At 45.7% G+C, this 11,565-nt stretch overlaps 1 protein-coding gene across 1 annotated transcript; it reads left to right on the forward strand.

Moving 5' to 3' along the window:
* The first annotated feature begins 1,432 nt into the window (after positions 1 to 1,432).
* Positions 1,433 to 5,723, forward strand: LOC123083029 (WRKY transcription factor 72B). The gene is made up of 5 exons (XM_044505189.1): positions 1,433 to 1,802; positions 2,258 to 2,332; positions 3,090 to 3,668; positions 4,090 to 4,203; positions 4,652 to 5,723. The coding sequence occupies exons 1-5, from the start codon at positions 1,746 to 1,748 to the stop codon at positions 5,642 to 5,644; spliced, it is 1,818 nt and encodes a 605-aa protein (XP_044361124.1). The 5' UTR covers positions 1,433 to 1,745; the 3' UTR covers positions 5,645 to 5,723.
* The last annotated feature ends 5,842 nt before the right edge of the window (positions 5,724 to 11,565 follow it).

An 11,565-nucleotide genomic window follows, 5' to 3' on the forward strand; every position in this document is an offset into this window, starting at 1 on the left:
ATACCAAACTTGAACGGCACTTCAGCTTCCAAATGGAAAACTAGGCAAATTAACTAAGCTTGGATTAACAGAACTACTGTTCTTCTCTAGCCGGGTAAATGCTGGATGCAGTTATTGATAATTTTAGTGTAGAGATCGGCTCTGTTGCAAATGGATGACGAGAACCATGAACTGTAAGCAACAGATAAATGAAGGTTTCAACGCATTGGGATCTAAAAAGAATGGTAACACCAAATCCATGATTACTGTAAGAGCACAGAGCACACCAGTGGGTTCACCAGAAAAGGCAGCCAGAACTATACTCACACGGTACTCCAGGCAAATGGCACAACTAACTTTGAATAACAGCACTGTACCTTTTCTTAATCCCCATGAGATTAGCCATGATTAAGGTCAATGGTCTTGCATTTGTTTACTGTGTTTATATGTTGATTTCCCAAAGAATTCCATGCAAGTAGTCCACTACTGAACGTGCATGCCTGTGGAAGAGGGGAACCTTGGATCTGGGGAGATTTATCTACGTACTTATGGTCTAGTCATGGTCCAAGCTTTGCAGTTCTAGCCCAGCTTTTGATGATAGATCTGGCTAGCTAGCGAGACATCATTAGTTTATTTAAAAAAAGTGATTTCCATTAAAAAAAGAATTTTTGGGAATAAATTCTTTTTCTGACAATTCTTAGTCTAATTCATTTTTCTCCGACATAATTACATATATAACTACTTAATAACATGTACAACATCGAATTAAGGCTCTGTTTGGTTCATAAGTCTTAGGACTTTTTTTAGTCCCAACTTTTAAGTCCCAAGGCCCTAAAAAATCCTTACCTGTTTGGTTCCTGGGACTTGTAAGTCCCTATAAGACCATATTACAACTATAAGTCCCTATAAGTCCCTCCTTGAGAGTCTTATTTCATAAGTCTCAAATGCCCACTTTAAGTTCCTATAAGTCCCTCCTGTTTGGTTTAGATGGGATTTATAGGGACTTTTTTAAGTCCCTAAGCCAATAAGTCCTTGGAAACAAACAGCCTCTAAGTGAACTTCTTTCTGTCAAGAAATTCTAACTTGTGTAGAAGACACATGGGCCCACCTGTCCCTCCCTCCCCCTCACCAAATCTCATTACATGGATCAAAGACATATTGTATGAGTATGAGCGATTATGACTGAACTTCCTCTAACGAACGGCCCTACAGGACTGAAATTTGGTCTGAAAGTGATTCCTTGCTTGACGAAAGAGTCTCCCGCTCTATAATACTGGGCCCAGGCGACGCCGACGCCGAGGACGAGGACTTGCGGGAAGCTTCATCAACGCCAGAGGGGGCCAGACAGCAGCAGCATGTGGCGCACGTTGAAGCCTATTGAACACACGTAAATCTCAGTCTCCTCCGCCGATATATGGATTTTTCTGTCTCTCTGCGAGTCTTCACCAAAGAGTGCGGCTGTGTTTGACATTTCTGGCGCTACCTGCCTGATCAGCGTTGGCAAGCACCGGCGTACGGCGTTTGTTTATGCCAAAATAAATCCAGTCCAAACAGGAGAGGGGTGGAAGAGAAGAGAAGGTCGAGGCCATGGTCTAGGCGCCTAGCTAGCTGCCTATATATACAAGGCCATGGCCATGGCAAGGCTGGTGCTGGGCTAGACAAGAAAGAGCTGGAACTGGAAGGCTAGAGAAACTAGAAAGAGGAGGGACGTTTGCCTTGCTCCCAAGGAGACAGAGATAGCTTGTCTTCTGTCAAAGGAGATCGAGATGATCAGGGAAGACCAGAGGCAGCTTCACGGCCATGAAGTGCGGCTGAAAGATCAGGTTTAGAACTGTTTAATTACTTCTCTTGATTTTGTGCTTTGCATATTTCTTCATGCTTCAAAGAGTCTGATTCTTTTTCTTGAACAAGTATGGATAATACTAATGGTTAGGACTAGAGACTTGGTTGAGTTTCTCTCTTGTCCGGCATGTGGTTCTTGAATCTTGATCCATGCATGTGTGGAAGATAGGACTTGGCTGAGTTTCTCTCTTCTCTGGGTTCTGTTTCTTGATCAATGAATGGAAGTCGGGGACTTCTCTTTCTCATGTCAAAATCAATCAGGTGCTCATCTTTAGGGACCACGCAGATCCTGGTGCTCGTAGAACAGTCAAATTAAACATGTGGATAAGCCAAGAAATGGATTTTTCCATAGCTTGTCATCCAATAAATTCATGCTGTTATTAACTGTTTGCTCATCTTATACTAATTAATATCAACTTTCATGTTGGAGATGCAGATGAGAGATGATCATCGAGCCTCGGAAGGCAATCTTTTCAAGTTCTTGCAAAACCAGTCAAGCACAAAAAAAGAGGTACATAATTATTCTTCAAACTAAAACTACTAATAAGTAACCTTTAAATTTCTTAATTACCCTGAAATTCCCCACAAATTCAAGAAAAAAGAACCTGCATCTATTAGCTGTATATATTTCAATACAATTTTGTTCATCTTCCTATGTAGTACAAAGCTAGTTAGTCTCAGTTGTCAAATACTCCCTCCGTTCCAAAATATATTGCTTCCTCTATTCCCGTACTTCAACTTTGACCATAAATTTAACAACGAGAACAACTATGGCGGGAGCAAAAGTTACACCAGTGAATTCGTATTAAAAGAAGTTTTCAAATATACTCCCTTCATTCCAAAATATAGTGCGCCTGCTCTTCCCGAGGTCTAACTTTGACCATAAATTTAACCAACGAGACCGACTGCGGCGGGAGAAAAAATTATATAATTGAAAACCTCTTTTGAATACGAATTCACTGGTACAATTTTTGCTCCCGCCGCAATCGGTCTCGTTGGTTAAATTTATGGTGAAAGCTGAAGCACAGGAATAGAGTAAGCACTACTTTTTGGAACGGAGTTCTCCCGCTGCAGTCGGTCCCGTTGGTTAAATTTATGGTCAAATTTGGACCTCTGGAAGCATGGGCGCATTATATTTTGGAATGGAGGGAGTAGTACCTACACACCAAGCCAAGTGGCCAACTGGGCATTATCATATGTGATTTGCTTCACCAATGAGCGTATAACTAATAAAGGGTCTCGCGGTTGTGATGCTTTCATCAATTCAGGCCCAAGAAGACAAGATCGCCTCTACAAGGGCAGAGATGGGCGAAGTGAAAAAAGAGAACGAGAGGCTGAAGACGATGCTATCACGGATGGTGGAGAACCATCGATCGCTTCAGAAGCAGTTCGATGTTCTCCACCAGCAAGGGCGAGGCAAGAACCTCGTTGTGGGCTCACCGGCCCACACATCGCTCTCCAACGACGTCAAGGAGCCCGGGTTCTTCTCTTTGCACCTCGGAACAAGCGCCAGCACGAGTAGGCCGAACATGGGAGAAAAGATCAATAGCGGAGCTAATTATCCAGAAGGAAGAGACATGTGTCTTGAACTATCATCAGGCTGCAAAGCTGTTGGTGTAGCCGGTCAAAGTGAGACAAAGGTGCGTCGGGATGTGCTGACGTTGAGCCCTGGAGGCAGCTCCGAGGAGCAGGCCGTGGAGACGACGACAACATCAGCAGCAGCGAGCAAAATGGTGAAGAACCCTAGGAGCACCGGCAACGGTGTGGAGATGGAGGAGGAAGTGGCCCAGCAGCCACTGGCCAAGAAGGCCAGGGTGTCGGTGAGGGCTATGTGTGACACGCCAACGGTACGTACATATATACTCCCTCCGGTCATTTTTAGTCTGCATATAAGTTTTGACCGATGTCACAGCATCTCTATTTTGACCAAACTTATAGAAAAAATATCAAAATTCACAATACCAAATCAATATTGTTAGATTCATTATGAAATGTAGTTTCATAGTAGGTATATCCGATATTGTAGATATTGACACTTTTTAATATATATTTGGTCAAACTTTACAAAGTTTGACTTGACTCAAATCTAGTACGCGGAGTAAAAAGGACCGGAGGGAATACATAGATACATACACAAGTGACGAAGGAATCGAATGTTAAATGAGTGAGATGGAAATTTAAGATGATTTGTCTTTGCCTTATATATGACACGGAGTGAAAGCCTATTTCGAGAGAACATAAATGATTTGTGTGGTTTGTTGGCCTCAGATGAACGATGGATGCCAGTGGAGGAAGTACGGGCAGAAGAAATCCAAGGGGAACCCATGCCCGCGCGCCTACTACCGCTGCACCGTCGCAACGGGGTGCCCCGTCAGAAAGCAGGTATGCTTTGCATGATCAACATCACAAAGTAAAATTCTTAACTAATGTTTGGTAATTGGTACTAGATCCAAAATAAGTGTCGCAGTTTTGAACTGTGTCTGCACACCAAACTTGACCAAGAACTATACATGTGTTGCTTTTAAACATCGCAATGCTACCTAACTATCACTGACGAATGGGAGCTTAATTACATGGCAGAAGTTGGCGCCTGCTAACGTATGCATTATATATACTTCGTATTAGAGCACTACCAAGTGGCACGATCAACCAAAGGATATTTGCGTTAATTCACTGCAAGTTACTTTCAGATAGCCATATGACGGAGTAGCCTTTTGTTAGGTCTCACAATTGTGGTAGTTTTCGCCGACGCTTACGCAATTATAATAGTTTTCTGCTATTTACTTTCACCATGGTGACCAACTAATCATGCACGTACATTTTTCCCCAGGTGCAGAGATGTAAGGAGGACATATCGATCCTGATCACCACCTACGAGGGCGCGCACAACCACCACCTCTCCACCTCCGCCACCGCCATGGCATTCACCACTTCTGCCGCTGCGTCCATGCTCATGTCAGGCTCCTCCACCTCGCTCGGCTTCCCCTCTGGCGCCTCCAGCCTCCGCGACCTCAGGTTTGGCCTCCCAGCGGCAACCACCGTCGACCCCTCCAACCAGCTAACCAGCCGGCCGTTCTTCCTCCCAGTAGCCGGCGGCGCGTCCATCAGTGCCACCCCATCATACCCCACCATCACCCTTGACCTGACCTCGCAGGCCGCCTCGCAACACGCCTTCTCCCTCGGCAATAGTAACAGGTTCTCCTCCAACTTCACCGGCTCTCACGGCCACAGCAACAACACTAGTAGCTACCCTTCCACGAGCTTCTCCATCTCTAGCTTCGACATGAGTAGCCTACCCGGCGCCACCACGTGGCCATCAGGCGTTGGATCATACCTGGGCTACGAATCCTCGTCTGGCACGTCCTACAACGGCCCCAACAAGGGCGCATTCGAAGCTGCACTCAGCAGCATCCATGGAAGGCAACAAGGCTCAGCGGCATTGCTCTACCAGCCGCTGCATGTGCGACGGAGGGCGGCTGAGTTGGGCAGTGGTGGCACGGGCACGGCGGCACCGATCATGCTCACTGATACGATCGCCAAGGCGATTACGTCGAACCCGGGCTTCCACACGGCGCTTGCAGCTGCCATCACATCGTACGTCGGCAAGCCGACAACAGGAGGCGAGAAAGGTCTCGAGTGGGGGGACCACCTCGGGCTCGGGCCGTCGAGTGCAGCGACTGGGGTGTGCTCGTCAGCACTTCTGGCACAGTTGTCTTCAACTGTGGCTGCACAGAACGGTTCTCCAAATGGCAGGACGACGTTGGAGCCGTCGCTGGCACTGTCAAGCTCCACAAGTGCTACTGCTTCGATGTCTCGCGTATGAAGAGCATGGAGCACATCAATTGGTTAGATGAAGGTTATGGATGTTTGTGGATTAATTTGATCGTTTAGTGTAGATATATATTGACTGTAGCATAATTGCTGAAAATGTGTTGATTGGTTCATGACAGCCGAAACACACACCAAGATTTTGTGTTTGCGACAAGCTATTTGCATTTGCCTAGGAAAAAGTGGTGCAATGATCATACGAGACAAATTGAAACTCACATAAAAGAGTAACTAGGCCAGCCGATTACCCCGTCCCCCCATTATTGCTTGCAGGCCTCGGCCACTATCGACCCAGTCTCCTGTTGAATTAACACATAATTATGGTATGAAATACAGCGGAAACAAAAAATCTTAGGTTCTGTTCGATTCAACTTCCAAACATGAGCTCTGTTATGAAATGTCACAAGCTCATCAAATGGGAAATTTATACCATAGATTCTGGCATGACAGCGACTTTAGCATAGTGTATTTTCCACAGCCGCATGCAACCTCTCTACTCTAGTTACCACCACTGTGAGGGCATACATTTTGCGAAAAGTAACCACCTTCCTTTCATTTAGTCGTTGCTCAGCACAATTTCATCTAGTAATTCCAGGATCATTGCTCAGTACAGAAGAAAACATATGCAACAACATACATGGAGAAAATAGCTCTAGCAATACCCCACATGATCCTCAGACAATGGTTGGATCAAGAGAACCTCCAAACTGCAATAGTCATATCAGCACATTGACACCATATTTTAATGTGGAACCCTTTCGCACCCCCCCCCCCCCCAAAAAAACAAATTAGTGAAAACCACGGGCCAAAGTCACCCAAATCTTCTTCCACTATTATCAAATGTGGGACACCAAGAAGTTTTTTCTCTAGGTAAAACTAGGAAAAACAGATTAGTGTTTGCAAGAACAAGAGATTGAAACAATCTCACCCAAAAAATGGTGGAACCACAGCTTGAAGGAGAGAAAGTGGTGAATATAATCTTCACAGCCTTGGGGATGGATTCCTTTGCTTGATCGGCAAGCTTTTTCCTTCAATCTCCCTCTCTCTATTTGACTCTCTTGGTTTTCTTTTTTATTCTCCAATGGACGCTCAACCTAGATTTGTCGTTCTTCTTGGTGGCTGCTAGATGGGAGGCTACACATCCCCTTTCCCTCATGTGCAAAGTCCAAAATCATCCTAGGTCATAAACCTAATGGGTAGCGGGCTCTTGCACAACATTGGGCTGCCTAAAAGGCTTCAAATGGTCATCTTCTTACAATCCACATGAAGAGGATATCCCAACACCTCTACACCGGCCCAACATCTACCCCGCCACTTTGTGGTAGGAATTGTTGCCACATCTCCTCACAACATGGCCATCCCTCTAACCACTTGTAGCACCGACGAATCCCCTCATACCTAGACGCCCAACCGTCAACCTTCATACTCTCCTTCGCCAGCAATGGCACGCCGCATCGTCTATGTCTCCGGCTGAAAGGATCGAGATGGAGCTAGAAGGGGGGGGTGAATAGGTACAATTACAAATTTTAATTGTTACTTAGCAATTTTAGGCAATAATGCGGAATATGAAGTTGAGCCTAACAATTCCAAGTGTGATGCGATGAGCTAAACAAGGCAAACAAGTTACACTAGAGGAGAGTAAGCAAGCACAATATGATCTAAGTAAATACTAAAAAGACAAGTAACCACAGGTAGGAAGTTAGGGTTAGGGATAACCGCACCTCCGAGATACAAGGATGTATGCCGATGTTCACTTCCTTGGAGGGAAGCTACATCACCGTTAGAGAGGTAGATGTTACCACGAAGGCACACCAACGCCATGAAGGCTCACCCTACTCTCCCTTTGAGACAACACCATGAAGGCGTTTCTCAACCACTACTGGTAGATATTGGGGTGATCTCCAAACCCTTACAAACTTTTTCTAGGGTAATCACAATGAACGAGTCCTCTCCGAATGACTCCTACCGCCTAGGAGTCTCCAACCTCCAAGAGTAACAAGAACGATGGAGAAAAGTTCAAGACTTGCTCAAATTACGAATTCCTTTGGTGCAAAGAAGGGGAAGGAATGTGTTCTAGGGTTTGCTCAAAGTGAATGGTCAACCCTCTCCCGAGGGGGAAGAGGGTTATATATAGTGTGGGTGCAAATATGGCCGTTGCAGTGTAAATGACAGGCAAGGCCGGACATCCGGGACATGGGCCGGACAGCCGGCCTGGCATAGTGCACGTGAAGTAAGGCAGAAAGAAGAGGACAAAACTGAGGGGCCGAACATCCGTGGTATAGTCCGGACATCCGGAAAATGACCGGACATCCGGCGAATACCCAGATTACAGATGATCTTTGGATAGCAGATGCCGGACATCCGTGAAGGACATATGCCCTAGAGGCAATAATAAAGTTATTATTTATTTCCTCATATCATGATAAATGTTTATTATTCATGCTAGAATTGTATTAACCGGACACATGATACATGTGTGAATACATAGACAAACATATAGTCACTAGTATGCCTCTACTTGACTAGCTCATTAATCAAAGATGGTTGTGTTTCCTAACCATAGACATGTGTTGTCATTTGATTAATGGGATCACATCATTAGGAGAATGATGTGATTGACATGACCCATTCCGTTAGCCTAGCAATTGATCGTTTAGTATGTTGCTATTGCTTTCTTCATGACTTATACATGTTCCTGTAACTATGAGAATTATGCAACTCCCGTTTACCGGAGGAACACTTTGGGTACTACAAAACGTCACAACGTAACTGGGTGATTATAAAGGAGTACAACAGGTGTCTCCGAAGGTACATGTTGAGTTGGCGTATTTCGAGATTAGGTTTTGTCACTCCGATTGTCGGAGAGGTATCTCTGGGCCCTCTCGGTAATGCACATCGTTATAAGCCTTGCAAGCAATGTGACCAAATGAGTTGGTTACGGGATGATGCATTATGGAACGAGTAAAGAGACTTGCTGGTAACGAGATTGAACTAGGTATTGGATACCGACGATCAAATCTCGGGCAAGTAACATACCGATGACAAAGGGAACAACGTATGTTGTTATGCGGTTTGACCGATAAAGATCTTCGTAGAATATGTAGGAACCAATATGGGCATCCAGGTTCCGCTATTGGTTATTGACCGAGAATAGTTCTAGGTCATGTCTACATAGTTCTCGAACCCGTAGGGTCCGCACGCTTAACGTTACGATGACAGTTTTATTATGAGTTTATAAGTTTTGATGTACCGAAGTTTGTTCGGAGTCCCGGATGTGATCACGGACGTAACGAGGAGTCTCGAAATGGTCGAGACATAAAGATCGATATATTGGAAGCCTATATTTGGACATCGGAATCGTTCCGGGTGAAATCGGCATTTTACCGGAGTACCGGGAGGTTACCGAAACCGCCCGGGGGGTTATTGGGCCTACATGGGCCTCGAGGGAGAAGAGGGAAGGAGGTAGGAGGGGGCCGCGCGCCCCTCCCCTTCCTAGTCCGAATAGGACAAGGGAAGGGGGGGCGCCCCCCCTTTCCTTCCCCTCTTCCTCCTCTTTCCCCCCTTCTCCTATTCCAACTAGGAAAGAAGGGAGTCCTACTCCCGGTGGGAGTAGGACTCCCCCCTTGGCGCGCCCTCCTTGGCCGGCCGCCTCCTCCCCCCTGGCCCCTTTATATACGGGGGCGGGGGGCACCCCATAGACACACTAGTTGATCTACGGATCGTTCCTTAGCCGTGTGCGGTGCCCCCCTCCACCATATTCCACCTCGGTCATATCGTCGCGGAGTTTAGGCGAAGCCCTGCGCCGGTAGAGCATCATCATCGTCACCACGCCGTCGTGCTGACGGAACTCATCCCCGAAGCTTTTCTGGATCGGAGCCCAGGGATCGTCATCGAGCTGAACGTGTGCTGAACTCGGAGGTGCCGTACGTTCGGTGCTTGGATCGGTCGGATCGTTAAGACGTACGACTACATCAACCGCGCTGTGCTAACGCTTCCACTTACGGTCTACGAGGGTACGTGGACAACACTCTCCCCTCTCGTTGCTATGCCATCACCATGATCTTGCGTGTACGTAGGAAATTTTTTGAAATTACTACGTTCTCAACAGTGGCATCCGAGCCTAGGTTTTATGCGTTGATGTTATATGCACGAGTAGAACACAAGTGAGTCTTGGGCGATACAAGTCATACTGCTTACCAGCATGTCATACTTTGGTTCGGCGGTATTGTGAGATGAAGCAGCCCAGACCGACATTACGCGTACGCTTACGCGAGACTGGTTTCACCATTACGAGCACTCGTGCTTAAAGGTGGCTGGCGGGTGTATGTCTCTCTCACTTTAGCTGAATCGAGTGTGGCTACGCCCGGTCCTTGCGAAGGTTAAAATAGCACCAACTTGACGAACTATCGTTGTGGTTTTTATGCGTAGGTAAGAACGGTTCTTGCTAAAGCCCGTAGCAGCCGCGTAAAATTTGCAACAACAAAGTAGAGGATGTCTAACTTGTTTTTGCAGGGCATGTTGTGATGTGATATGATCAAGACGTGATGCTATATTTTATTGTATGAGATGATCATGTTTTGTAACCGAAGTTATCGGCAACTGGCAGGAGCCATATGGTTGTCGCTTTATTGTATGAAATGCAAACGCCCTGTAATTGCTTTACTTTATCTCTAAGCGGTAGCGATAGTCGTAGAAGCAATAGATGGCGTAACGACAACGATGCTACGATGGAGATCAAGGTGTCGCGCCGGTGACGATGGTGATCACGACGGTGCTTCGAAGATGGAGATCACAAGCACAAGATGATGATGGCCATATCATATCACTTATATTGATTGCATGTGATCTTTATCCTTTATGCATCTTATCTTGCTTTGATTGACGGTAGCATTTTAAGATGATCTCTCACTAATAATCAAGAAGTGTTCTCCCTGAGTATGCACCGTTGCGAAAGTTCTTCGTGCTGAGACACCACGTGATGATCGGGTGTGATAGGCTCTACGTTCAAATACAACGGTTGCAAAACAGTTGCACACGCGGAATACTCAGGTCATACTTGACGAGCCTAGCATATACAGATATGGCCTCGGAACACGGAGACCGAAAGGTCGAACGTGAATCATATAGTAGATATGATCAACATAGTGATGTTCACCATTGAAAGTACTCCATCTCACGTGATGATCGGACATGGTTTAGTTGATTTGGATCACGTGATCACTTAGATGACTAGAGAGATGTCTGTCTAGGTGGGAGTTCTTAAGTAATATGATTAATTGAACTTAAATTTATGATGAACTTAGTACCTGATAGTATTTTGCTTGTCTATGTTTGTTTGTAGATAGATGGCTCGTGCTGTTGTTCCGTTGAATTTTAATGCGTTCCCTGAGAAAGCAAAGTTGAAAGATGATGGTAGCAATTACACGGACTGGGTCCGTAACCTGAGCATTATCCTCATTGCTGCACAGAAAAGTTACGTCCTGGAAGCACCGCTGGGTGCCAGGCCTGCTGCTGATGCAACTGACGACGTTAAGAACGTCTGGCAGAGCAAAGCTGATGACTACTCGATAGTTCAGTGTTCCATGCTTTACGGCTTAGAACCGGGTCCTCAACGATGTTTTGAACGTCATGGAGCATATGAGATGTTCCAGGAATTTAAGTTAATATTTCAAGCAAATGCCCGGATTGAGAGATATGAAGTCTCCAATAAGTTCTATAGCTGCAAGATGAAGGAGAATAGTTCTGTCAGTGAACATATACTCAAAATGTCTGGGTATAATAATCACTTGATTCAACTGGGAGTTAATCTTCCTGATGATAGTGTCATTGACAGAATTCTTCAATCACTGCCACCAAGCTACAAGAGCTTCGTGATGATCTATAATATGCAAGGGATGAACAAGACTATTCCCGAGC

Source organism: Triticum aestivum, chromosome 4A (assembly GCF_018294505.1).
Source record: "Triticum aestivum cultivar Chinese Spring chromosome 4A, IWGSC CS RefSeq v2.1, whole genome shotgun sequence".
Classification (NCBI taxonomy): Eukaryota; Viridiplantae; Streptophyta; class Magnoliopsida; order Poales; family Poaceae; genus Triticum; species Triticum aestivum.